The sequence below is a fragment of the Acanthaster planci genome, linkage group LG01 (assembly GCF_054643075.1).
Source record: "Acanthaster planci isolate LZ-2023a linkage group LG01, COTS_SCS, whole genome shotgun sequence".
NCBI lineage: Eukaryota > Metazoa > Echinodermata > Asteroidea > Valvatida > Acanthasteridae > Acanthaster > Acanthaster planci.
This window is the reverse complement of record NC_141777.1, coordinates 31,222,067-31,249,495: the sequence shown is the minus strand read 5'-3', so window position 1 is coordinate 31,249,495 and position 27,429 is coordinate 31,222,067. Positions and strand designations below refer to the sequence as shown.

At 39.4% G+C, this 27,429-nt stretch overlaps 3 protein-coding genes across 8 annotated transcripts in view; 2 read left to right on the top strand and 1 right to left on the bottom strand.

Moving 5' to 3' along the window:
* The window catches only part of LOC110976780 (uncharacterized), a 47,804-nt gene extending 44,664 nt beyond the window's left edge, over nt 1-3,140 (top strand). For all 5 annotated transcript variants that reach the window (XM_087145894.1, XM_087145860.1, XM_087145820.1 and 2 more), the window contains 3 exons: nt 573-887; nt 1,268-1,491; nt 2,045-3,140. In XM_087145894.1, the coding sequence (XP_087002020.1) occupies nt 573-887; nt 1,268-1,491; nt 2,045-2,113 (608 nt within the window). In that variant the 3' untranslated portion in view covers nt 2,114-3,140. The remainder of the gene's footprint in view (nt 1-572; nt 888-1,267; nt 1,492-2,044) is intronic.
* Nucleotides 3,141-7,126: 3,986 nt separating this feature from the next.
* dpy30 (dpy-30 histone methyltransferase complex regulatory subunit) lies at nt 7,127-12,377 on the top strand. Its single transcript, XM_022230367.2, has 4 exons — nt 7,127-7,274; nt 10,606-10,661; nt 11,032-11,219; nt 11,625-12,377. Exons 1-4 carry the CDS (start codon nt 7,265-7,267, stop codon nt 11,695-11,697), a joined length of 327 nt encoding a protein of 108 aa, XP_022086059.1. The 5' UTR covers nt 7,127-7,264; the 3' UTR covers nt 11,698-12,377.
* Nucleotides 12,378-16,566: 4,189 nt separating this feature from the next.
* LOC110976709 (xanthine dehydrogenase/oxidase-like) overlaps nt 16,567-27,429 on the bottom strand; it is a 35,554-nt gene continuing 24,691 nt past the window's right edge. For both annotated transcript variants that reach the window (XM_087139331.1, XM_087139325.1), the window contains 11 exons: nt 27,159-27,333; nt 26,021-26,212; nt 25,170-25,315; nt 24,901-24,982; nt 24,105-24,329; nt 21,081-21,155; nt 20,604-20,656; nt 20,119-20,299; nt 19,456-19,644; nt 18,972-19,139; nt 16,567-18,358 (listed from right to left, as the gene is read on the bottom strand). In XM_087139331.1, the coding sequence (XP_086995457.1) occupies nt 18,308-18,358; nt 18,972-19,139; nt 19,456-19,644; nt 20,119-20,299; nt 20,604-20,656; nt 21,081-21,155; nt 24,105-24,329; nt 24,901-24,982; nt 25,170-25,315; nt 26,021-26,212; nt 27,159-27,333 (1,537 nt within the window). In that variant the 3' untranslated portion in view covers nt 16,567-18,307. The remainder of the gene's footprint in view (nt 18,359-18,971; nt 19,140-19,455; nt 19,645-20,118; nt 20,300-20,603; nt 20,657-21,080; nt 21,156-24,104; nt 24,330-24,900; nt 24,983-25,169; nt 25,316-26,020; nt 26,213-27,158; nt 27,334-27,429) is intronic.

Here is a 27,429-nt window from a genome sequence, read left to right as displayed (position 1 = left end):
AGAGTTGTGACGAGTCACTGATTGTTGTGACTTGAGTCAAGTCGAGTCACTTTAATGAAGTGACTCAAGACGCGTCATTTACCCGTCGGGACTTGAGTCGCCAAAAGTTGTGATTCAAGTGAGACTCGAGTTGAGCCAAGGACTCGTGGTTACAACTTTGGAACTAAAATGACTTGTACGTCAACATTTCGTAAAAACTTTCGCAAAAGAAAGCGATCTTATCCTTGGTAATCACAGCATGGTGAATAAAATGATCTTATGCATGAAAAGTCGGTATGGTAGATGAATTGTATTTTTAATAATTTAAATATGGGACCAATTTTCTTAAGTCTGCACATCTGTGTTTTACGAATAGTATCATTTTAGTGCTTGTTGCAAGTTACTCTTATTTTATTTTACCCTCCTGCAATCAACTGGCGAAGCTTCGGATGGTAAGCTTTTGTATTCATGCACTGTTAAGCAGAACTGAGCATAGTAAGTTTAGAATATCAGGTCAGTGGTAATCGAAAGGAAAAACGAAATATTCATAATTTCTATTGAAGACGACTTTGCTTTTTTTTGCTTAACATCAGCTAAGCCGTACCCAGGCCGGCCGTTTGAGATCAAAGCCATAGACATCAGCTCAGAATCAATCACGGTGCGCTGGACCATGCTACCCGTAGAAATAGCCGAGCATATCATAGGCTGGCGCCTATTGGTCACTGACTCCCAAGAAAGCCGTGTAATCTCATCCAACATCGTGGAGCCCACGGCTCTGTCTGCCGTCGTCGGCAACCTGACGCAGGGGACCATATATCACATACAGCTGCTGGGGCTTTGGGATAATGGGACACTCACCCGAGAGGTCAGGTCCCAGACCTTGGTTGTTAAAACAAGTCAAGAAAAAGGTTGGTTTCTTTGCATTGATTTGCGTATATTGACATGACGACATTGGATCCTGACATAGAAGTTTTAAGCAAGGGTTGGTCCTTACAGCATTTGAGATTAAATTGCCTGTAATGCAGTCAGAAACTGATGCTTCAGCAGTGGGATATTATATTTCTCTGTCAAAACTGACATAATCCATCAGTGACTAAACCACGCAATGCGCTACCGTGCCGTAGCCTTTTTCCGGTTTGTGGTTATTTTGTTGGTCGAAATTGGCCCGTGGGTTTGAGCTGTAAGACTCTCTTAAAACCATAGAGCGGCTGAAAAAGAGAACATGGGTTTATGTCTAAGGAGGATCAACCTGAATAACCGATTAACCTGCTGCTGTCTTCACTTTCAGATGCAAGCAAACCTGCATCTTTCTCATCGGGTCGTGCTATAGGGGGCGCTATCGTAGCCCTCTTCATACTGGTAGCCTTGGTTGTAATTGTTGTGTACGTACGGGTGCGCAAGTCCAGATATTCCAAGAGGTATGACGTGTACATGCACAACACCACCGTCAACTACGATACAGGCGCAGGCTACGAACAAGTCTACTCCAGTACCGCATCGGGGTTAGATGAGGTTCGTAGGAAAGCCATTGTGCTCGAAGGGCTAAGCTAAAAACCGCTCGAGTGTGGTTTTAAAAACCGTCTCTCTGATCAAAGTCTAACATAAAACAATGAACTTCTAATATAGTCATGTACCATTTTTCAGAACGTATCACTTATTTCGAAAGATAGATTAACAGCAGTTTGTGAACGAGCTATTTAATATTGGCCTTGCACAAACAGATTTAGAACGTTGTAATGTTGGCGTACAGAGATTATGAATGACACGCATCTTCCCGGTCAGTGTTTTTTTGTTCCATAGGAATACACATGAGTAAACCTTTTGTGCATATCCCCCATAACAAAAGCACTGACCGGAAAGATGGCTGCCATGCATAACCTCTATATAGGAACGCAAAATCTCAACAAGTGACACAATTTCAAAAGGCTTCTTAAGATGTAAACAGCATGAAGGAAGTAAAGATCTTGCGTTAGCTTATCATGCTGATAGTTTTCCGCGTCTCTTTGGTCAAAAGGACTGAAGTTTTGACAAATTGATACAATTCTCTTTCAATTCTTTCTAACAGGAAGTAAGAGGAAATGGGCTGACTATCCGCAGAGATAGCGAAGCTGGACTATTGGATGCGGCAGACTAGTTGGAGAGGAAACTGCTACAACGCGCTTAGTGTGGAACACCAAGATGAAAAATTATTTCTTAAATGTATGAGTTGGATATATATTAGTTTTATAGACCGGGTTGTTCTAGTTGTGAAAGCACAGTACTTAATAAGCTCTTTGTGTAATTCAGTGTTTCGAAGATCGAGCTTTGTTAAAGTGAAAAGTTGCATAAACGATCTTAAAAGGATTAAAAAAAAGTTAAAATGTGAAACGTTTAAATTAAGGTTTATAGAAAAATGTGTTCTGTTCAGTGTGTTTTAATTTCTTTAAAAACTGTGTCCGGACTCCCCATCGTCCCTTTCAAAAGTCGCATGAAAGGATGAACTGTTTTAAAATGACAATGTCCTCTGTTCATGGAGGTTTTAGGGCTTGTTGAAATTAATTGGCTGCCTCTTCAAATTACACGCCACTCAATGGGAGCTGGCTGCGGCCATTACCCTAGACTTGGCATGCATGGAATTTCAAGCCGAAGCCAAGTTATTCGGATACTGCCTTAAATTATCTTATGACATCTAACATTATGAATGTTAGATGTGGCATCCCAAAAAGCAGCCTTATTCCCAGGACCTATGTAGTTAGATTCTTACCTCAGTTGTCTGCAGGAGTTGGATGACCTCGTGCCCAACTGTCCCGCTCAAGCCGGCTAAACACTTATCAGCTCTGTCAAGATGTTTCGACGAATTACGTGGCAGTGCCACAGCAATTATATCACTGGTTATTAGCAGAGACCCCGCCTTGCCGGTACTCTTTCTTAACAGCCGCTACGTACAGTACCAAGCACAATCATGCTTGCCCCATCAACGGGGGTCATCATGTCATTGGGAGTGTCCAGGAAAACGTCACTAGATTTGTCTGTACAATGACGCCAACCCTTTAAGGATAATTAACGGGTACTTGAAGGAGGCTTTGCCAGTGGGACGTCAAGTGCTGTTTACATTTGTTTACGTAATCTCTTGTTGGCCTTTATCATTTAGAAGATGGACGATTAAATTTATTTGTAAGTGAGTACTATGCGTCGCACCTGTTGTTTATACATCAGTATGTCTCTGACTAGATGTATTGTGCATGTATTTTTTTCGCTCGTGCTTTGGGTGTTGTTAATGTTTGTTTATGACGTCACTTTATGGAATATCTCGGGAAAGTGCTTTTTCCCTGTTAATACATGCGTGTATATCCATTTTACCCATCCATGACTCCACTAGAAGCGATAAAGGAACCACGACTACTGCACAAAACCTCTGGTTTGGTTTCTAAAAGGGAGCGGTCCAAACAAGGAAATCCAAAACGTGAATGAGACGGAAGCAATCCACCCTTGCAATCATTGCGCGCGTAGGCGTGTATGTGTCAGGGCTACAGGGCCGCTCAGATCCAGCGAATGGCAAAATCCCCGGCCACCGTAGAAATTCGAAAACGAGGCGAGAACGCCCCATTACACTAATGGGCGCTGTTCATGATTCAGAATGGTTTACATAATGCCCCCCATATCATATACTTGTGCACCAAGTAACCTGGCGTAAGTGGTGCATTTTAGTGCTGCTGTGTGGTCCGCTTTCCATTGCTATTTTAACATTTTATTTGGAGTAAAACAGGAAATTTGAAAAAAAAAGAAGAATCGACATTTTTCTTTGGGTGGATACATATCCTCCCCATCCGCTTGGATTTATGCCCCCAGTTTGTTGATAATATAGTGTGTCACGCAGTAGCGTATCCAGCTTTTGGTGTGGGGGGGGGGTTCAAAAGCGAATGCGGTTTTGGGCTTATTTGACATATGTTGCAGGAGAACAAACATCAAAAAGCCTTACGGTCCTGAAATCCTAGCTTTTATGTCATGGTGTTGTTTTCTAAGGGGTTTGGTGCTTATATTTGGGACATACATATTAAAATAAAAATTTGATAAACACTATTAAAATGAAAACAAAAGTAAAAAAATCCGTGGGGGAAGTTGCCCCCTGCCCCCCCCCCCCGCTGGGGGGTTTTATTAAATCTAACAGACGTCTGGAAGAATATGACAATTTTCTTTCGTCACGTAAGCATACACGCAGCTGCTGGTTATAGACCCTCGAAAAGGGGGCCAACTCGGGTTTTATGAAGCTTATACGTGTAAATGGCCTTTGCATAAACGAACTGACAGATTGACGAATCATGTCAGATCATGAACTGCGAGTTTTTAAATTAGCACACAGTTTTTAAATTTATCACAGAAACAGCATGTTTGGATATTACGTTGCTAGTTCGAGGGATATGTTCCGTATGTAAAAGAAAAGAGCCACGGAAATATAAGCCACAGTTTCATTGGAAATATTAAAAGCTTTAGTCCTCTTTATTACATAATATGCTGCAAGCGTAGTTGATTCTGAAAATATACACGGCTCCATCAGTAACCTTCCCAACCCAGAAATTATCACAGACTGCTAAAAGTAGCAAAAACTGCCGAAGACGTGAAAAGCTTTTGTTTGAACGAAAAACAGGTGAAAAGTGAACAACAGGCCTGAAAAAAAGTCAAGTCGGCTTTCCACATCCATCACTTAAAGTACCACGTATTTTGTCAGCCGGTTGCTGGGGGTTATCATTCAGGTACAAAAATACACGAAAACTTCACTGCGTGCACAGGGGTGGATCCGCAGTGGGGGGAGGGCAATAGGGACCCTTCCGGGCAATTTTTTAATAATGAGAGAAAGGTGATGTTTTGGTCTGTTTTATTTTTTCCAAAAAGCCTGTAAAAAAACCCATAATAACCTCGACAATCAAACAGGCCATAAAAGTCTACATGGAAACTTTCTAAATCTTGTGGTTCTCTACTTGAAAACATTTTTACCACCTCTCAAAACTTTGGTTCTGGATCTGCTATTACGTGTGCGGAAACGTTCTTTTTTCAGCCGCTAGTCTTGACCTGCTTCAACCTGGCTGCTTCATAATGTTTTCTGTTATCAGGAGACAGTGCTGGCAGCAGGAAAATCGAGTTGTGAGGGTAAGCGCGGTTTTACCTTTAAAGAGCCGGGTTATTTTGGCGCATCTCAGAGCAATTTTCCACCCTAGAACTCGACTGTGCCACGCTTAATTTTTGAAACTTGTATAGGCCTACATGTTAAGATACTTATTATCATTACAAAGGTAAAGTTTGGAGTTCAATCAGACATAGAGTTTTGTTTACGGTCAGTTGAAGTTTGGGGCTACACACGTGTCAGCCTGCGTGCATTGAACACCTCAGTGGAAAAGTACATTGTAGGCCTATACATCTTTGGCTGACCTGTTTGGAAAATGGGCGCTGCGCAAGAACAATATTTTAGATTTTTCGTGGTGTCAAATGATTGCAAAGAATTACTTTAAAAACTAGTTAGGGCTCAGTTCCTGCTAAAAATTACTGTGGCAATGTCAGAAAAAATGTCGGGGCGGGTGCGGATTCCGCCCCCAGGTCCTTTAGAGTTAAGAGGTCCTTCATATCCAGGGTTAACGAGCTAACAGTCCGTAACTTCCTGCATGAAGCTTGGAATATAGGCCTAGTTCCACACGTGATATGAGGAAAGTATGATCTGCAGAAGTCCATGTAAAAATGGAATGAACGTAGAGGTAGGCCCTATATCGAGCCCCTTTTGGAACTGTTGGATGTTTAAGGTAACCTAGCAACTGCCCGGCACTCCTCTAGTATCAAAAAGTTCATTTTTTAATGACGTGTCTGTCGACATGACATGCATGGTGCCCTTCCAGTTAATACGAAACGAGCTGCATTACTTTGGATTTTTACAAGACTCAGTGCAGTTTTGTCGGATTTCGTGAGTGTGTAGTAGGCCTTAGATTAATAATGTGCATCGGATTGGGTTGTACTAGGCCAAACCGACCCAAAATACTAAACACATAAACCGAATCCCGACCGAAACCGATCTGAACTCTCGAAACCGACTCGACCCGACAAGAATTCTGGGAAAAACCGACCGGAACCGACAAAAACGTCAGTAACCGAACCTGAAAAAATCCGAATGTCTTTTGTACAAATTATATCTATGATACGCACCACAGAACTAGTAACGCTACTCGGAGTTCAGACTGTCCCACAAGCCTGAGTGATTGGTAGAGAAAGACGAAACCCTTTTTTTGCTGCTTTAGATTACCGTATCGATCGGTCAAGCCACGATTCCCTAACCCTGTAGGGCCCATGTAGCGTCGTCACATTTAAAAAAAAAATGAAATAAAATTGTGAGCGGCTGTGAGCGGCTGCGTTTTTGCAGAATAGTAATACTGTTCCGTATTCGCGTTTTTTATGATGATGTGCTGCGTCACATATGAAGCTCTAAAAATTAAATTTTAGCACGTTTATATCCGGTTTCGGGTTTGTGGTTATTTTCGGTTTATTTATTTTTTTTCACAATATAGCGTAACCAGCCCGACCCGACCCGAAAATCACAAACGCAAACCTGAAATGTTGGAAAAACCGGACCCGACCTGATGTTTTGGGGTCGGTTTTGCACACTTGGGATCCAAAATATCAGCACATTACAAGAAGGGGTCGAACTTATGTCTCTGGTGCTGTTTCTTTCACCTATTCGCTGAAATCACACAGACATCTTCGCAAACGTCCCAACATACCTGCTACCTTAAAGGTGGTCTTTAGATGTGTGATGTTTCCCCTCCAGATGTGAAATTACGACTCCAAAGTAACTTAAGGGCGATGTTCTACAATTTCAAGGGAAAGGCTAACCACTATGTGCTGATAATATTCGGGGAGTCGAAGGACATAAATTCATTAGTGAATGACTGTTTTTTAATACAATACAAAAGACGGTAAATGTTGGCAATCATATGTTCCGTTTTTGTAGACTTACCATCTTTTAACAAAACGCAAAGAAGAAAACTCAGTTGGAAACATAGTTTCAAAGTTATGGGTACTTAGCGGCCACCATAGTAACTGTTCCTTAGTTCGGTTACTTTACTTAATTGGGTATATTTACCATGCGGCATGTTGTAATAGTACCCAGACGTCCAGTCCTGCGATACTGAAACTAGATTAGAGAGTACCCGACTTATTGTATCAGAATCCATGTTGATGTAGCCTTGGCTCCCGGTTGGTAACAATAAACGCCACAAATTCTAAGCGTAAATTGTCCATTCTTTCCAGGAGAATTTGAAATTGAGACATGGCTGAAGGTAAGTTAGGATTGCACTACACCAAATACGCGCCCGTAGAAAACAGTGCAAAATCAGACCGAAATAGCGCCGCCTGTTCTCGGGAAAAGGTTGGCAGTCATATCAGTGCGCAGTTGACCTCCGTCATGTCTTTTTTTTCACTGGAATTTAATTAAATTCAAGATTATGACCAGAAGTTCATTTTTGTTTCAATTTTATAGGGGTTAGCCACGCGATTTTTTTATTCGCCTTTCCCTAAAGATACCCCCAAAGTAGTAGTAAAACTATGCGCTCAACTCTGAATATAGCTGCCCGCCTCTATCCAAAATAGGCCGGCAGGTTGGGGCTTTTTGTGAAAGAAATACCCTGAACTGGAAACAGCTCAATTGCAGAATGCCCCACCATCCCACATGATCAACCTCATAACCAGGTACAGGTCAAAGTGTCACACTCTTCTCAAGGAATTTTCACCTTGTAGCCAAGTTCATTTCTAGAGTGGCGGGGTATTCTACAATTACTCCCTGGAAACTACCAGTGTCAAATTTCTGATTTATAGAAATATCTCTATGAATCCATCCTGATTATGGCATATGTTATTGTAAAACCCAGTTGGATCACAAAATATTAATGAGCTCGCGCAGAGAAATCCAACAATTTGGTTGAATGCACCCAATGTATATAGCCCATCTATTTTATAGACACTAACCCAAGGTTACACATTTTCAATTTGCTTTTACACTCGTATGTGACTACAGCCTCGAGGCTGCAGGTTGGCAAAGTGTCAGCAGTGACAGCTATAAGCCAATTTCCCATTCTGTCACCATGTTGATTTTAGCGCCCCCGCTAAAGTTAGTAAACAAAGCTACAGGGGAACAAATTGTCTACAACAATAATATCCACAAGCATCCATTTTTCAAATGTTATGTAACATTGTTGTCATGAATTAGTTGCGTTCTGTTGAATCTTCTGAGCATATGCACGTGAAACGTGAAAGAGGCTTATAAGCACTACTGCTTAGGCTACATTATACCACCTAGCTGACTAGGCCTAGGTAGTTGGAAAAGGAGGTCACATGGAACGACATGCGTCATATGCATATCATAAACATTTATACATTTTGGAAGTTGTTTAAACTTGAGTAATGAACCCACAATACACGAGTTGAATAAATTGATATTGGTGAGAAAAGTTTTACGTAGGGCGTAGGCCTGTAAACATTCTGAACTCTTAAACACTTCGATATGCATATGATGCACGTCATGCTAAGTGATCTTTTCTGACTACCAGTGTACCCCCAGACTAGGGCCAGTCTACTTCCTATGTATCCTTTGCCCTACGACCAAATCCCCCCAAACTTGAGGACTTTGTGAATGCGCTTCCTATACTTTTCTTATAAAGCTTCACACGGTTGGTCATTTCCTGTGATTTTCAACCTGTTCCTGTCCTTAAAACTCACTTGAAAACTCCTTTTCTTAAACAGTGTTCTCTCAACACATACTTCATGGGTGGTTTTAATTTTTGTAGCTTTTTAATCTGTCTTTTCTCTTTTATACTTTTAAATTGTAAAATGTTGTAACTGTAATTATAACGCTTTGAGATGTGTATGACATGGAAAGCATTTCTTAAAATTCTATTATTATTATGAAAGTTTGGTCTCTATTCAGTTGTCTCAACACAGCCATTCATTTAATAAACCAATTCATTACTGATCATTGAATGGGCGATAAACACAGTCAGGTTCCCAGGCGCACACATTCACTCATCCAATCCCCACGCTGCATGCACAACCAACGACACATGACTCATACAAACACCCAACTGCTGCGTTTTCAATATATTCTTTACCCGCACATGAGGCATTGTCACGGGTGTCCAATGTCCAGTTGCCTGATGCGAAGTTACTGATGAAACAGCAGTTGGTATCTACGTCTGGGGCTAGCCTAGGTCTAGTAGTATCATGATTCCATAGGTAATTTCAGACCAATGCAACTCCTTGAAGGAAGTTTTGAAAAATTGAACAGAAAATATAGTGGTGTTCTACGAGCATGGATCGCTAACATGTTTCCCAATTCAAAATACTGGTAAATCTTCCAAGGAGGGATCATAATAATTCAAGCAGTTACTGCATTGTTGGAAAGGTCAGCATCACTATGATTGCAAAACTCTGTTACTGTCTGGACATGTACATGCACAACTCTCGGTCCTTACACCATTTCCGCACTCTCACGTATGTCACACCTAAGTTTTGCAACTCTCCATCTTGTTAAAACATTACTTCACTGAGCCTAAGTTTTGCAACTCTCCATCTTGTCAAAACATTACTTCACTGAGCCTAAGTTTTGCAACTCTCCATCTTGTCAAAACATTACTTCACTGAGCCTAAGTTTTGCAACTCTCCATCTTGTCAAAACATTACTTCACTGAGCCTAAGTTTTGCAACTCTCCACCTTGTCAAAACATTACTTCACTGAGCCTAAGTTTTGCAACTCTCCACCTTGTCAAAACATTACGTCACTGAACCTAAGTTTTGCAACTCCATCTTGTCAAAACATTACATCACTGAACCTAAGTTTTGCAACTCTCCATCTTGTCAAAACATTACTTCACTGAGCGTAAGTTTTGCAACTCTCCATCTTGTCAAAACATTACTTCACTGAGCCTAAGTTTTGCAACTCTCCACCTTGTCAAAACATTACGTCACTGAACCTAAGTTTTGCAACTCTCCACCATGTCAAAACATTACTTCACGCACTGAGCCTAAGTTTTGCAACTCTCCATCTTGTCAAAACATTACGTCACTGAACCTAAGTTTTGCAACTCTCCATCTTGTCAAAACATTATGTCACTGAACCTAAGTTTTGCAACTCTCCATCTTGTCAAAACATTACTTCACGCACTGAGCCTAAGTTTTGCAACTCTCCATCTTGTCAAAACATTACTTCACTGAACCTAAGTTTTGCAACCCTCCATCTTGTCAAAACATTACTTCACGCACTGAGCCTAAGTTTTGCAACTCTCCATCTTGTCAAAACATTACGTGTACATCACTGAACCTAAGTTTTGCAACTCTCCATCTTATCAAAACATTACTTCACTGAGCCAGTGTTTGTTTTTTCATGTTCTCTTAAACGTTTACACTTGTAAAATGTGTAAGGTATAAAATTGAGTTTAGAATTTTTCCAATTCCTCAGAAAGGTACATGTACCTACACAATAACTGTGCATGCTCAGTGGAAGTTCATGTATACTACCGTAGCGAATGCAGCTAATTTCAGTTCTTGTGGACTAAATTGTTGATAGTCATGCATGCAAACTGGTTTAATGATGACTGTGAATGTCCTTTTGAATCGCAGTTGAGCAGACACCACAGGTGGTGGAAAGCAGTGTGGGTGGAAATGTAGAGACTGCTGTAAGTACACATTGTCACGTAATGCCGCTTTTGTATCAGAAAAAATGGGAAAATTTGCAAGCTGTGTACTGAACTGATCTAGAAACTGAATCTAGGGAGCCACTAGGCTTGTGAAAAAATTCATTTTTTTCAAATGCACATTGATTGTATAATTTGATAGAGCATGGATCCCCATGGTATGATTGTATCATGGGGTATCCTGACCAATCACCCCTTTTTTAAGTACGATTTGAATATGTACAACACTGGTGGCATACACCTGAACTAAAAACACCCTAAGGCACAGTGCATGTCTTCCAAACGGCAGTTTTCTTGCTGTATGGTATAATGCATTGCTCAGTTTGTCAAACCTCCATCCATTCTCAAGCAGCCCCCCAAACCAGAGTCGCCTCATGCAGAGCACGGGCTGACAGACAACATGCAGAAGATCATCAGTCATGAGAAAGTGGAAGTGGAAAAGACCAAAGTGGACTTGGAATCTCTGACAACACGGGCATACCTGGACCATACAGTGGTGCCCATACTACTGCAAGGGATGTCTGCATTAGCTAAGGAGAGGTGGGTCTTGGCTATCACTTGAAATTCCTCACAAGTCCATGATAATGGTTTCATCCAATACCCGTACTGTCATGTGTTATTTAAGCCAAAGCCAAGTAATTCGGGCATGGCCTTACTACCTGAATGTTTTATGCCCTGTAACACTGTGCCCTTGAAACCTTTCAGGACTGTAGCTCACCCTTGTGGTTGCAAGTCTTTAATATGGACGTTTTGAGGATCAGATCTACTTTCCTATATTGTATCTTATAATCCTTGAAAATGCTTACTAAGAACTGATGTGATATACAGTGGAAGGTAACAGAATGCCAGATCAATTTTTCATAAAGACACTCCGTCCGCATGGCTTGGAATGCAAATACATTTGCGTATGAACGCTTGTGCGATTTTACCATTTCTTTTCAACAGGCCACCCAACCCCATCGAGTATCTTGCTGGCTATCTTTTGAAGAATAAAGACCAGTTTGAGAGCACCAGCTAAATAAATCTGTTCAAGAATTTTTTTTAATGTGCAAACGTTCATTAGATTAATAACATTTTTGAGGCAGTTGATCATCCCTTGACATTGATATGCGTACATGCATTCTTAATGTATTTCATGAAAATATTGTAAATTATGGGCCATGATGAGTTTGTACTATTTCATAGTTTTGAGTCAAACACAACTGTTTGCTTTGGTCTAATTATTTAGCACCTCTTGAAATACCTTTTTTGTTTTTGTCTTCTGCATAAGGTCCTGTTCCTGTGATAAGATGGACTTTTGTTGTTGTGTAAAATGAATGGCACATTATGTGGTGGGGGTAATTTGTGTACTGAATGAAATACAGTCGAACCTCACTAATAAGAGGGTGTTCAGACTTGGTACAATTACCTTACAGGAACTTTGTATTATTAGGGATGAAAACAATGAAAAACAAAAGATTGAGACCCCAAAAATTCCTTGTTATAACCAGAATCTTGTACTAACAGTGCTCTTATCAACGAGGTTGGACTGTAGTTCATACTTACAAAAATATGGGAAAACTCCTCATAAGTGAACTTCTAGATGTGTATGAACCCTTTTTCCTCATTTTCAAGGCTAAATTTTGGGTAGTTGTTTTTATTTAAATGCCATTGGCAACTTTTGTGATGTCAATAAATGGTCTTTTGTAAATAACTCCATGACTGAATTTGGTACATTGTTTGATATTTAATCGTTTACACTGAGGAGGAAAGTAGAATAAATTCAAAAGGAAGGGAAAGGACACGAAAAAACGAAAAAGTCATTCAGACATCAACACCCCCAAGTACCATAATTGTAATATAGAAGTCAATTGTTTACAACTTGTTTTCATCAGAAAGTGAGTCACAGTGCGTGTAATTTAAGTAATCAAACACGGGTTTAAAAGCAAGAGCCCCCCTGGCCTGATGCAATGTTAAGTTGAAAAACTGCCTTGCAAAAATACTAGATAAAAATTCTCTTGTATGGAACCAAAAGTGCGTAAAAGTGTCTTGCAGACAGAGAGGCTTGCTGTACTGGACATTTTTGTAGCTTCATGAATACTTTGGGTGAGCTCGTGTCAAAACTGTTGCCAATTTTTCAATGACCTTGTTCAAACCAGCCATGTTTTGTAATTAACTCTCGTCCAGTTGGTAACCTGAGAACAAAAGGGCATCACTAGACAGTATAAATACAGGTGCTAACCATGACTTTGCCAATTGAAAACAACCACTTGCCCACGAAAAATGAACAGGGGTAGCCTTGTCGTCGCGACCACATGACCATTCACATGAAAGGTCACTCGGCCAATCACAAATAAAAGGGTAAACAGTAACAATGGACTGTTTTGGTTGAAGTTCATTTGAATAGCCGACAACTTGAATTCAGACAGGAGGTACATTGTGTTGCGTTGGTCTTGTGATGCTCTTGTTTGCGCATGTGGTCTTAAGAGGTTTCAAGATTCGAACTTGCAATGGTACGGAGGCGTATAAGGGCCACTAGCAAAAAAAAATTGAGATACTATCTCGTCGCGGCGAGTTACTATCTCGCCGTGGCGACTTACTGTCTCGCCGAAGCGACTTACTATCTCGTCCTATATCACCCAACGTTCACGTGACCACCGTTCCCCCAGATTTCCGGGAATAGAAGAACAATTCCGAAGTTATCCTGTCCATATTAAATTAAGTTTTACGTCAACACTTTTTCTTTAATGCTCCTCAAAACTGTAAAAATTGCTACAAAGATTAAAATTGGTAGCCAAATGGAAGGGAATGGGAAAAGACCATTCGGGTGGTATCGTTCATATTTGGGCATTTCTGGCCTCGTCTGTACCAAGAATTGTGTGAACTGTCCGTGGTATACTGGTCGAAGTACGCAATCCACTACAAAATAGATTTAGGGTAAAAAAATTGGAACATGTTTTTGTTAAATTTATTGCATGTTAGTTTTAAATTCAGTGTGTTTTAAGCGAGTGCCATTTTAAAAAAGCTCGTATTTTAGAAGTTTAGTGTATATTTTTCAGAAACCCAACAAAATCTTAAGGATCTCAGTTCTTTTTTTTAGATTCCAAATCTTTGATATAATGAATCTTTATATACGCAACTGCACTGCACACAAAAATTCATTGAAAAGTCGTTTTTGGTGAAATAAAATATCGGCATCAGTTCGTGAAAACGAAAAAGCACGGATTGCGCACTTACACTGCCTAACTGTACCGGGTGCCAGTTAAAATAAGAACTCGTTTTTTTAAAATTCGCACAAATGAGATCACCTTGCGCACTACTGAGTGTCAGTTCGTGGTGTTGATGACGATAAGGCACTCCCGGTTTTTTGGGGCAAACGAATTCTGCCAAAATCGCTTGGAAATTTCGTGCACGACAAAAATGTAGATCTAACGTTACTCTACCACTTGCTGAAAACTGCAAGTTGCGGGAACTCACGATTGATTTCACATAAAGATTTTAGATTTTCAAACTTTAACTACTGATAATTTGACACCTTATGACGTTATCATGATTCTATTCTACTTGGACCATCTATGCACTAAGGTCTCTGTTTTGGTTGAACTTTGATGAAGAATATGCAAGGTTGATAAGCGGCCAAAACGGCCTTTGGTAAAAACAAAGTCGATGGGTTGAATAAAATATTCCAAATGTAATAATACCTTATGTGGTGACGTCATCGTGACATCATACCTCGATCGGCATCTTTACTTGGTTGAGGAAAATTTGATGAATGTGCAAACTTCCAAAAGGACTAAAGTCCCGAGTAAGAATATAACTGTTCAAAAGAAATGGAATTTTAGAGGAAGAAAACGAAGTCTTGACAAAAAAGCCAAAAATCTTGATAAAAACAATGACTTTTGAGCAAAGTTGCGTAAAAGCCAAAAGAAGTCACTTCTTGATTCGAAAAATAAAAAAGTACCAAACTAACACCTGGAAGATTATTAACCTTGATTATCGAACCCCAATGCAACCCTATACAGATTTGATTTCCCTCATTCTTTATATTCAGTGATAAAAGACAAACTTTTGAAATGTATTGACGGGTTCCACTCCCAGAAAAGTCCGAATAAGAAAAAAATTAGAAAAATAGCATTCTTATTGCTAGGCTTTTAAAAAAAGTATTGTAAAGCTCCTAATCACGGCCTAAAGACTTATGTAGCGGCACTGGTCTTGGTGACACAACTTAGACACTGACAGAGAAAAATACGAGCAAGAAATAATCACACCAAGGACACACTTCTGAGATCCTTCTGTCCTTGATTTGCTTCACTCCTTTATTTTGATCCGTTGAGTTCCTTGCATTAATTTAGGACTGCGGTGATGGTGTACCTCAAAGCACAGTCTTCCGTCTTTTTTTGTTTTTTGCTACGCCTAGACAGTGTGACCACGATGCACTTCCATTTCAAACATGCGCGCCAATTCTTAGCAACTACTGATTAAAATAGCTGATTACACACTGAAGGCATGGTCCATCTGCGCTCGCTACACTATTTTATTAATAAGGGAATAAATAATGTGCTTGGCCGGTCTTAAACGTGCGTTTAAAGACCGGCTCAGGAGAATGAACACGACGCGAGCCGCAACGTTCGTTCTCCTGAGCAATGTCTCATTCCCATTCATAATTATACCTTTTTGTTCAGAGAGTCAAAAGAAGTCAACGTTATTATGGATTTCCAACAATTTTGTTCTAACCTTTATTTTTATTTCCCCGAACACCCCTGTCTATTTTATGGTATATTCCTTTCTTAAGTTGTCCAATAGAACCTCCCTCATTGAACTTGGCTACGACTGAGTCATTAACTATCTTTGCGACAGGAAACAATTTGTTGAATAGAAAAATAACAAATCAAACCTGGAAGTGATTACCAAATGAATACCATAAAGCTAAATGTTAGGTTCATTGTACATGCAAACGATATTCGTAACTTCGAGATTATCCTTTTTAAACTTTTGTTTGCGAGTTGTACCTATTTTTTAGTCACTGTCATTAAAATCAGCTAGTTTTAATTCCAAACGAAGATCTTACGGATACCTTCATGTGGTTTAAAGTAACAAACTGTCGATATATGAAGAGAAAACATTGAGGTTTTATTTTCATATGAAGACAAAAAAGTCGGATTTTGATTAACATTATTAATTCTAAGACAAGTAGAGTAAAATTTATCAAATGTTTAATTGTTACAATTGACTGTAACCCAACGTGGAAGTCTCACTGTTAACAGGTTCACACATCCAGGTTTGGTGTGTTCTGCGTATTCGAAATTTGCTGCCTAGAAACGTGCTTTTCCCGATTTATAAAACATGAATTCTATCATTCTATCATTTTACATGACTAGATTAACAGTAAGATAAATGGATGAGTCATGACAACTTCTTGTTTCAGAGAAACACACTGCACCCCTTTTAAGAATTGTTTAAATTATTTAAATTTGAAAGGAACCTGCTACCTAATAATTTAAGACCCTTGTTTATCAGGGATCTAGCCGTCCATTTACACGACACAAGATTAGAAATAAACTTCACACTGCCAATTAACGCTTGGGAAAGACTTTCATTAAAACAGACATCAAGTCCTCTTCTCCGAAAATCAGCTTAATTACCTCTTTGCCCTTCTAACGGTGCACAGATTCAACAGACAAATTAAAAAGTACTATTTCTGGTATAATATATTATATATTAAATAAGTCGGTATTAATGCAACACATGATAAAAAATTATCCTTTTATCAAGTCTTGTATTCCCAATCGTATTTCATTACTCACTTTTTCCTAAAGTTTTTAGGTTTTATTTAACTTTAGTTATTTCAGTGATTCAAAATGATTTCAATTTAACTATAATTTTTCTTTCTCATCGTTGTCTTAAGTCCACTTGCAAAACTTGGTGTGACCCCATCTGTCACCATTTGTACTTAACTGTTGCATTCCACTGCATTATGTAGTGACATATTGAAATAAATCATTCCTCCAATTAATAAAGGAAGATTCCGTTTTCACTTAACAACTTATACGACCACAGCTGCATATAAACTTGTAAGACGTGTACGTTAACACTCTACATGTTAGAAATTGGCTTTACTGCAAGCTGTGACTTTTGTCGAGTTTGCTTTTTCTTGCTTTTTATAACTTTTCTCTCAAAACTTATATGGACTTTGAAAATGACCATTCTCTGTGGCACTTTGCAAATTGTCAATCTCAATCATACATACAAAATTTGACCTCGTGTGTTTGAATTTTTGGCCTGAAAGTTGTTTCAGAAAGCAAATACCTTTCATTTTTCTAGTCCCTGTTATATGCCAACAAATTTATTGTATTTTGACTTTACATTTTATGATGAATACTGAAGCTACGAGTCCTATTAAATTGTGTTTTTGTATTCATGCCAGGTTCGATGTGTTGTACGCAAAAATTGAAAAGGTCAGGTTGCCATCATCACTTTGATGTTTATAAATTATTTTATTCTTCTTGAACAAAATAGGGTATTTGCGATAGATTACTTGTGATGTCATGATTTTTTTCATCAGCTTGAAGGAATTTTTATTTCTCAGGTAACAGAATATCAAATCGTCTCGGAACTTGGTAGGAAGATGTAGGTCTGCATTACAAATATGAAATGACGTCATAATGACGTCATTGAGGTTTTTTTCCAGAAATGTTTTTCTCCATCTTACTTCCTTTCAATAGGAATTTTCGACACTATTCCAAGTCGCTTTGTAGTTTAATATATTATTGCATCTGACTGTTTACTGACATTTTACATCTTTTTCCTTACCACAAGAAGGCTTTGAAAGCTTTTAAAATGTGGAAAAGCCTTCCATTTTCTGCAAAGCAGACGCAGATTCTAGTTAATTCTAATTTTCTATACCATTGGCAGAGTTTGAATTACATGTAATTCTGATCTACGTTCAAGTAAATGTTTAACGTAAACATAGTTCACAAGATTATAATACTCAATATTACGGATCAAAGAAAGAAATCAAGAAGTGTCCTATTATTCCACTTTCCCCTTAAATTCCAAGGAAACGCTATACGGTTACCAAATTACTTTGCTAGTAAACGTCAAACTCATTCAGTTGAATATCTGTTCTACTACTTTAATAAAACATGCTTTGCAACTCACGTGGAAAATGATTTTTTTCCAGAGGTCAAAAGGTGGTTTCTACCGATCAGATGCTTTCTTATCTAGGTGCAAGTATTTTCAAATTGTTGAACGAATCACTGATGCCTTCATTTATACTCCACCAAGTGGTAGCCATTTCAAATTTCTACCTAAAAAATTGAAACTGTTTTCATAAGCAAACAACTTTCAAACAATTGAAATCACGGTATTCCACCGAAATGTATAACTGGTCATAAAATCAAGAACATTACTAGCAAACCTAACGTATTGACGGCTTAGTTGTGCTAAATCTTAAATAAGTGCTTAACGCACTTGGTGAATTATCATCATGAGGTGTGAACTTGAAGGCACAGGAACTGTAACGATTAAAATGTAAATCGCTGTGTGACTGCAACGTCTTCCTTATACAGGGTGGAAATCATGATGGGTTATGTTTGTAGCTGATATGACGAATTATCTCTAACTTCCGTGGATCAGTAGAACCTTCAACACTACGGACGAACAAAGAACGGTATGTATGTCCCAGGCTCAGGTGTGGGAAACTATAGGAGTGAAACAAAAGAAATAATACTCTTGTATCCTAGAACACAATTATAATTAAATATGCACCAGCTGAAGAAGGACACCAGACATCAGAACAACCTGTCTACATTGTTTGAAATGTATGCAATAAACATTTCTTAGGTAGGTATTAGACCTCTCAATGCTAGGCCTATACCAATTTGTAACAACTTTCTACGTTTTATTTTCACGTAATTCACCTTTCCTTTTTCACCAAAATCTGTCTGGTTCTGCTTCTGCTTCTGCGCTGCCACTCATTTTCATGTTGTTTTTCATTCACACTAAGATTACTTATTTTAAGTTATTCATACTGTTTTACGTGTGTCTTTTTAGCGGTAGTGGTCTTTTCCACTCCCTTATCAAAAATTAACTTTAGAAATTGTCAGAAAGTATAGAAACCTAAGTAGGGAATAAATATATCATGAAGAGATAAGAAAAGACAATCTGGATCTTTCTTCCAAACTATTACAAAAATATTTTATTGCTACATATTTTGCCGTCTCCAAGAACCCCCTCCATAGCTGACATGACTGAACTGGCATGGCGAAGATAAGTTGTGACAAATAAGTGAGTCTAGAAGCTGCTCATCCTTACCTGTTTAGTGAATTGGTCTTGGCAAGCCATTCGGATTCTTTCAGCGGTGGCGGGACTGTCAAGTTTGAATGGCCCACGAATGCCTGCATCATTCCTGGCCGACTGAATCGCATCCTTGATGGCAAAGAAAACCGATGCTGCTAGGAAAAAAGGCGGTTCGCCAATGGCCTGCATAATGATATAAGAACAACTGAACTGAAAGGAGAAATAAAATTCCATTATCTATTTGACAAACTAAGTTAAATATTACAATCTTAACCCCAACTTCCGTCACAATTTGGGTAAAAAAATTCCGCAATGCAAAGAATAAAGTCATTTAACATCAGAGAACATCCTGTCTGTCACCTCTGAATTAATTCAATTACCACTTCAGTCATAAACATTTGTTTATTAATCTGTTCAACATTCCATCCTCCAAAGAATATCACTTAAAACAGACCGATATACCAAACCATGACACAGACAAAATATCTTAAAAACCAACCTTGGAGGAACACACATTGAATGGATTGGGTGCCCTGGTGAGCAGACTAACATTGAATTCTGCTGGGATATCACCACATGCTGGGATCTTATAAAAACCAGGTCCTTTGGTCAGCAAGTGACCTGTTGGGGTCACTCGGTAATCCTCCAGGACAAACATCCCGTAACCTTGAACGAAAGCTCCCTCAATCTACCAAAATGTGAGAAGCAAACAGGAACAAAATTACAGGAGTCTGGCAATGTTTTTTTTTATTCTGTATTTGGTATTTATTTACTGTAACTGTATAGTGCATTTGCTCCATGGTAATGTAGATCAGTTCGACAACTGGGACAAGTGATAATGAAATAACAGAGGCTTTGTTCTAATTGATTAATATAATCCACTTTTCAAGAAAAAGGGCGTGTAAACAACAGAAGGAATGTGGTCATTCACATGTAACAAAGAGGAAAATGGCAATAAATTCACGAGTACAAAGCAAGCTGTGTCAGAAGCACAATATGCACTGGTAAGTGTTCGATGTTTATTTGCATAATTAGGCCTAATCACCGAGTTTTGCTAATTGCACAAACTTAGTCCAACTCCATTGGTCAGATATTGCAATGACTGGAATCTACTTTACTGACAATGATTGCTGACAGTAAGTTAAACACTGTAATTATATACCTGTCCAATATCGATGGCAGGGTTGATGCTGTCTCCCACATCCATGACAATGTCTGTCCTCAGCACCTGATGGTCGCCAGTCAGACAGTCAATCTCCACCTCCGACACAGCCGTGCCACAACAGAAATAACTGAACCGCTTCCCCCGGCCAGTTTGCCGATCAAACTTCAAATCTGGGCCCCTAAAACAGACAAATCACAAGTTGATTTCCCTCTTGATGATGTATATGTAGGAACTTTTAGGAACAAATACGAAAATAAATGCTTGAAAGAAGGCGCCATGAGAATATATTACGAGCAAATTCAGTCATGGAAATGATGTGTCTCATACTTTCCTATAATCAATTTTGGTAAGGTACTTTAATTTTAAACGAACTTTTGCAAGCTTTTCGGTCCACCCAGTAGGAGATCTTATACCAATAAACAGAAAAAGGTGATTGTTTGCTTCAATTGTTCAGAAGTTACCAAACCAAAAGTTTGACTCACGAGTAGAATCCGGTGGTAGACAGACTAACCCGATTTAAATAAGCTGCTTTCACCTGAAACACATCAAAGATTGAGAAAATGTTTAACAACAATTGAAGAAAACAATTGTAGAGGTTGAAACCGAGCATTTTGCCCTGACAGAAAGCATGAATAATGAAATGAACCAGTACACTTGATACCACTGGAGCGGGACTTGATCCGGTGATGTGACCTCTCCTGACAAATTGTTCTCTCCTGTTATCCTGACAAATGCTTTCTTTAACCAAACACGAATATAAAATATGTCAATCGCATACAAAAGGAGGGCTATTTATACGCCTACAGAACTCTACTGTGATACAAAATCACAAAAGTAAAGAATGTTGCAAAATTAAAAACACGTTAAAACCCCATGAAGACTGGGCACACAATGGTGCAAGTTATATAGCTAAAGTTTATGAGAATAATTTCAACCCAGTACTGTTCAGGAATGCTCACCCAGTCTTCCCATGTTCCTTTGGGGTTGTCACGCATGAATGGCTCCAAGATATGCAACAGTGTTTCACATGCAGTCTGAAAAATTGAAAACACAGCATAACATGATTTAATGTTTCACTGCATGATTCAGCATCAAGGCTCGTTCAGTAGCAAGTTTTCACTTGAAGAAGCGCTCACGTATGCGATCGTATACATTCTGGGGCTGCAATTGGAAACACAAATTTTCCAAAGATACAAAACTTGTTCTTGACGGCAAAAAATGATAAAATGATAACAATGCCACCAAAGTATTTGATACTGAACCTGGGGGTGAGGGATGTTTTAATGTGTAAATTAGGCCACTGTGTAAGCACTTGAACATGGCTTGAGTAAGCATACAGCTTAGCTTAGACCGATCAGGACTGCAAAATGCAAACCTGGACTGTGTAGTAGACAAACAGGTTTGTACTTCCTGTGCAGCTTCAACAGGACCCCTATAGAGACCCAAACCAGGATATAAAACAACAAATCGGCCCACCGTAACCCCGCCCCCATGCCGTAACCACGGATGTTCCCGTTAACAACGATAAAACCCAACACACACATACAAAAACGAAAAAAATGTCCAGGTTTCCAACTCGATTACCCCGAAACATTGCGTCAATATAATTCGCTGCCAAGGAAATTAGCTAGACTAGTCGACCACAATGAGCAAAGTGATCATGAGTGATGGCCAAACTAACCACTGATCTTTGGTCCTAATATTGTTGAAGGATTAGAAAATCCAAAGAATTGATCTTGCTCGCTTCGGCCAGACGCTACAGGTGCAGGCTGCCCGCGACCCAACTCCATGCATTAAATCAGTTGATCTACGCCCGGTGGCAAAACGATATCAAAATATCAATGGACTTGTGCCCATATAGGCATTACCTGAGATTCTCGTGGATAGTAATCTGAAAGGCAAGAGGGTCATGATGAAAGAACTGCTGCAAAAAGATATCCTCCGCCAAATCCACTCTGGCTATAGGAGAAAAAATGAGACGCCAGGAAACTTTTCTACGGCTCAACATAACCCGTGACGCAGTACAGGAGGCCCAACTAAATAGAGGGGAGAACCCCTCCAGCGTCGTGAGATTCCAACCACCCCCTGGTGTAAAAAGGCAGTGACCTGGGATTATTGGTAACTACTGTAGATTAATAATTCCCAGTTATCCACAGGTTGAGAGATACCACGAGTGAAACAGTCGCTAGAGTGACATCCCATACTATAAGCCCATTTGGTTCAACAAGAATAATCACCTCACTGAGATAATGGCCCACAATTTGCTGGAACACCATACCAGGAGATAAGGAGATGTGTGATTCATGGGGTGTAAACCAAGTCAAATCTTCCCCACAACACCCAAAATTTCACGGTTTCATGGAACGCGCCATGCGGATAGTTATACATGTATGTCACTCATTTGAGAAGTGCCCCCTAAAGTCAAAACAAAACGCAGAGAAGGCATTAGCTGCTACATGTATACCTACATGCAACCCCATCGACTCCAAACTGCCATCTCAACCTGAGATCCTATTTGGCCAACCAGTTCACACAAGCCAACTTAGCCGCAAGCCGTAAACACGTGCAAGGCCGAGTTGAGGATGTTCAGGATAGACACGAAGAGAGACGCTACGGAACAAAGACAGTCTAATATGACCAGAAATATTCTGCCATGGAGATTCCATCTCTCTATGTTCTCCAAAAAAAAAAACAACAACAAACAAAGTCCCGATCAAGACTCATGAGCATACAAAGAGCCGAGGTCGTACAAACTTTACACACCCAACAGCTTCATAATAAGGCGAAATAGGACCCTCCTCAGAGAAAAGACGAACCTTTTCAATCAACTAAACCAGGCAGATTTGCAGCAACAAGGAGCAAGAACGAGAGAAATGCCAAACTGGCGAGGTACACTCAGCAATCTGAAACTACCTAGAAGTTTAATGTTTGAGTTGTTCTTGAGTAGTGTTTACAATCTTTAACCTAAGTAGAATCCGCTCTAAAAAGATTTTAAAGGCTTGATTGTTAACAGTCACATGATTTCTAATCCAAACGTAATCGTTTCAGTTTGAGTCAAACCTCAGATTTAGAATCTAAAGAGTAGAGCAAGTTGTGGAATCTAAATTACATACATGTATTTATAAGAGTGCAATCGTCAACGCTAAAAGGTTTTGCAAAATGTCATTTATTAAACACTGAATAAGATGCAAGCATGTTGATATTTGAATCTCCTTTATTCAACAATGTCATTATCACACAGATATCTACTCAGCATTTCTTTTCCAAAATTGTGCTCTCAAAGGGGCAGATGTTACAATGTGTAATTTAGGGCACTATGTTAGCGAATTAATACAGCTCGAGTATTATTGAACACTAGCTCAGACAGATCAGAAACATGGATGAATAAACGACTCGACAATCATCTACGTTTCGCCATGGGATATTATTTCAAGTGACTGAAAATTTTCCAGGTTTAAAGTTACAGTTTTGGAGCCACTGATCATATGAACAGAATCAAACATTGCTTTATAGCAGAGTACACGTCAAATGAATTATGTATAACATTTTGGCTGGTCATTTTTTTCTCTGACCATGCACCATGCACCCAATTTCATAAAACTCATTGTGACTTATCGGGGTAAGATGCATTCTGGCATTACAACATGTCCTTAATTTCAAACATGTTGCAAGGGAGATCAATTAATTTTTGTTACAAACCAAAGTTATACAGCTAGGACCCATAGGAGAATCGAAATAATATGGATATCAATGAGAACAAAATTATTGTCATTCTATTTAAGTACTCAGAGGAATTGAAATTCGTTATGGCTTCGGGTTAATGTGTTGTTTTTAAACAAACCCAGAACATTCCCTATCTTGGGCACAATTCAAGAATCCTGGTTGGCGGAGCGTACCATATACACTGTATGTCCCAACTCAAGTCATGATGCAGTGAAGCATGTCATGAAATCAGGTGCTAATGGGTATAGCCTCATCTTTACCTTAATGGCCATTCCGTTGAGGTCAGAACCAACACTGGCAGCAGTGGGTGAGGTGTTTGGCACCTTGGACGAGTCGGTGTCCATGATGTGGATCTTCTCCTGGGGGATCCTCAGGGCCCGACTTGCCACCTGGATCATCTTGGTGTGCAAACCTTGGCCCATCTCAACACCACTGTGGCTGATCAGAACTGTGCCGTCAGTGTAGATGTGTACCAAGGCACCAGCCTATGACAATTTAAAAAAAAATGCCGTCTCAAAGGTGAGTATATAGTCCCCTATATTATTTCGAAGTCATAATATTAAGAGATTCAATTCCCGAACTCTTCATAACTCATGTGTCTGTACAAATGGCCCAATTCTTCCAATATGTGAAATAACCCACTCCATCCGCAACACAGACGATGCATTAGCTCTTGTGTTCAATTGCGAAGTCTGTTAATTGTTAGCAATTTTAGGCTGGCGTCTTGTGGAAGGTCTTGTGTTAATGAATGTATACCCCAAAAAATGATGCATAAAAATCGGCGGTGCAATGAGAGAACTTCAGTGTCACATTCTACTTTTGGCCAAGATCCATCCTTCATCTCGCGAAGGATTAAGAACAAGAACTACGTGCAAGAACTACATGAGCAACATTTCTATTCATCCAGGTAGGATGACAGGTGAGCTAAAAACTCCCCATATCAAGCGTTTAAAGTGAATCACTATTTAGAGGGTAGCCCTTACACTTCTTGTCTGAGTTAAAAGAAGAAACCAGGCTAATATCAGGAAAATAATAAGGCAATTTAATTTGGCCCACCTGGTTTAGTGTGGTGAAGGCAAATGAGATTCCAAACTTTGTTGGAGTGGCAGCAATACCTCGCTTGCGCCAGCGATTCTCACTGAAAAGATGAATTTGATTTGAGTCTTTCACTTCCAATGATTGCAGTGCGTACAACTCATTAAATGCAAAAGATGTTTTATTTAATACACAGCTGAAATTTGAAATTCGTAATATTAAGCCAAAATACTAAAGCTAAGCTAGCATGCAACCAATTCCTCACAAACATGTGTTACTTCTTCTTTTACTTATTAAACTGGTCCACATCTCGTCGACGTTTTTCATAATCACTCTTAGTGAGACATTTCTTCCAACATCTCCCCAGGTTCCAATTCTTAAGCTCCTGGCCCAAGAAGTTTTCGTCCCCTTCAGTGTAGAAGTGACGTTCACGCAACTAGAACGTAAGCAGACAAGGGCATTACGGCATAAAAACACTTACACAATGTTGATCTGGTTGTGCTGCTGCACAGAATGAAAAGAAACTTGACTAGAGTTGTGGTCAAGCCAAATTAAAGTCCCGGGTAGGCAATCACCTACAAGTCAATTTTAAGCCACCCTGTCTTCAACCAAGTCACAAGTTATTCACATGGACTGTGACGTAGGCATTCCTTTACACTGTTACTAATGATTGGTCTTGTTTATAGGATTGTGAGTGGAGTTGTAAAGTAACTTAACTGTAATGGACTCAGCCACAACACTGAATAGAATGCAAATTAACTCAGCAAGGCAATCCTATCGTGAAAATAAATACACATACAATAATTTAAGGGGACATTTCTCTTTCTCTTTTGATTTCTCTTTTGAAACAATGACAATTTTTTCCCCAAATAACAGATTATGAGTTTGAAAAGACAGCGTAGTACTGCATTTAGTGGAGACAATTATTTTTGCACTACACATTGCATGCAATTATTTCAATGTAAACTGCCCAATCTAATAACTGTGTACACAAAAGCCACAACCATTGTTTTTCATGTGTCCAGTGCTAGAAACAATAGATAACCGACTGTAATAATTTGCTCAGATCAGAAATGAAGCTGGGGGAAAAAAAGGGACAGATGGGGAGCAGGGGTGATGTCCACCAATATAACACTCTCACTTTTAATTCTGACAGTCCGTATCTTCCGGCGATCTCGGACATGATGGATTCCATGATCAACATGACCTGTGGGCAACCAAAGCCACGGAAGGCTGTATTGGATGGCAGGTTGGTCTTGCATAGGTGACCCTCCACTTGGAAATTGGGAATGTTGTAGCAGTTGTCAGCATGATAAGCTGCATTCTCCATAACCTTCACAATGAACAAAAAAATGAAGTCATCACACTTCCCGAATGCAGAAACGTGTGTACATTTTTCTTCATAAGCCTACACCAGTAAGCAAGGTCATTCAAACTGGGGGGGGATTAGGAAAAAGCCGGGTCGCACATCAACTTCAGCAAGTCCTTAAAAGTAATCATTATCTTATTCATAAGACATTTGGAGAAGGCCAGTCTCGAGTCATGTAGTTAAAAATGAACTATGATGTTCCCTTGTCACAGGTTTCTTACAATGTTTCATCTTGAACTTTGTGACATTTTGCAATAATGATTTCGGTTGTGACTGTAAGTTGTGGTTGATATGGCTCAATGGCATGGTGAATGTGGAGTGACTGATTGTGATGGGATAAAGAGTTTAATGGGAAAATTCGGACAACATTGGTGGAAGATTGGGACTCTGATCAAGCAAAATCAGTGATGAGTGATGACGAAAATGGGTTAATAGGACAATATTCCTCACTGCAACAAGCAAATATCCCCGGGCTTGGTCTGATTTGACAGGGGATGCATGCCACCATCTAAAATGCCTTCACTTTGATGACAAGGCCATGCAAAACTGTTCCTGTCCTTGTACAAGCCATTAATGTTGTATCGTATTACGATAATATTATGAGATAGTTGAGATGTGATGGGAGGTGATGGTTTCAGGAATGTGTAGATGTTGTGCGCCCACTATGCAGGGATTATGATTTTCAGCACATAGAGACTTCAATATGCAATGCACCTAATACAAGAACAGTTTACTATTATCATAACTTGCTCTCTCAGTGTACAAAATACTATTTGTGCCACAGTTCACACAATAAAGAAAAGAATTTAGTAAAGTGATACATTTATCATCTTATTATAAAAACGTGAAAAACACGTTTCGTGTATTTTTTTGGAAATGCAAAGTAGTTGACGTTGAAAAAAAATCTTACTGCAGAGGACAAATCATACGAGAATCCACAATTGGAGTACAGATCGATCTGCAGTGCCCTCACTTGACCGTCACTGGCAAGTCCCACCTTGTAGCGACCCAAGAATGGATGGCGGGTCCCCGTCATGTTCATGTCTTCGTCACGGTCCAGCATCAAGCGCACTGGACGACTTACTCTTAATTTGGAATAAAAAAATAATGATTTGCTCCAATGATAAAAAAGTTGGAAAGAAATGTGACAATGACAATGACAACTTTTTTTAACAAGTAGA

What these genes read in the sequence shown, in the direction of transcription:
- dpy30 (XM_022230367.2), top strand. An exon ending in GTGGAAATGTAGAGACTGCT is followed by an intron (nt 10,662 to 11,031) that starts GTAAGTACACAT and finishes ATTCTCAAGCAG; the next exon opens with CCCCCCAAACCAGAGTCGCC. An exon ending in TCTGCATTAGCTAAGGAGAG is followed by an intron (nt 11,220 to 11,624) that starts GTGGGTCTTGGC and finishes TCTTTTCAACAG; the next exon opens with GCCACCCAACCCCATCGAGT.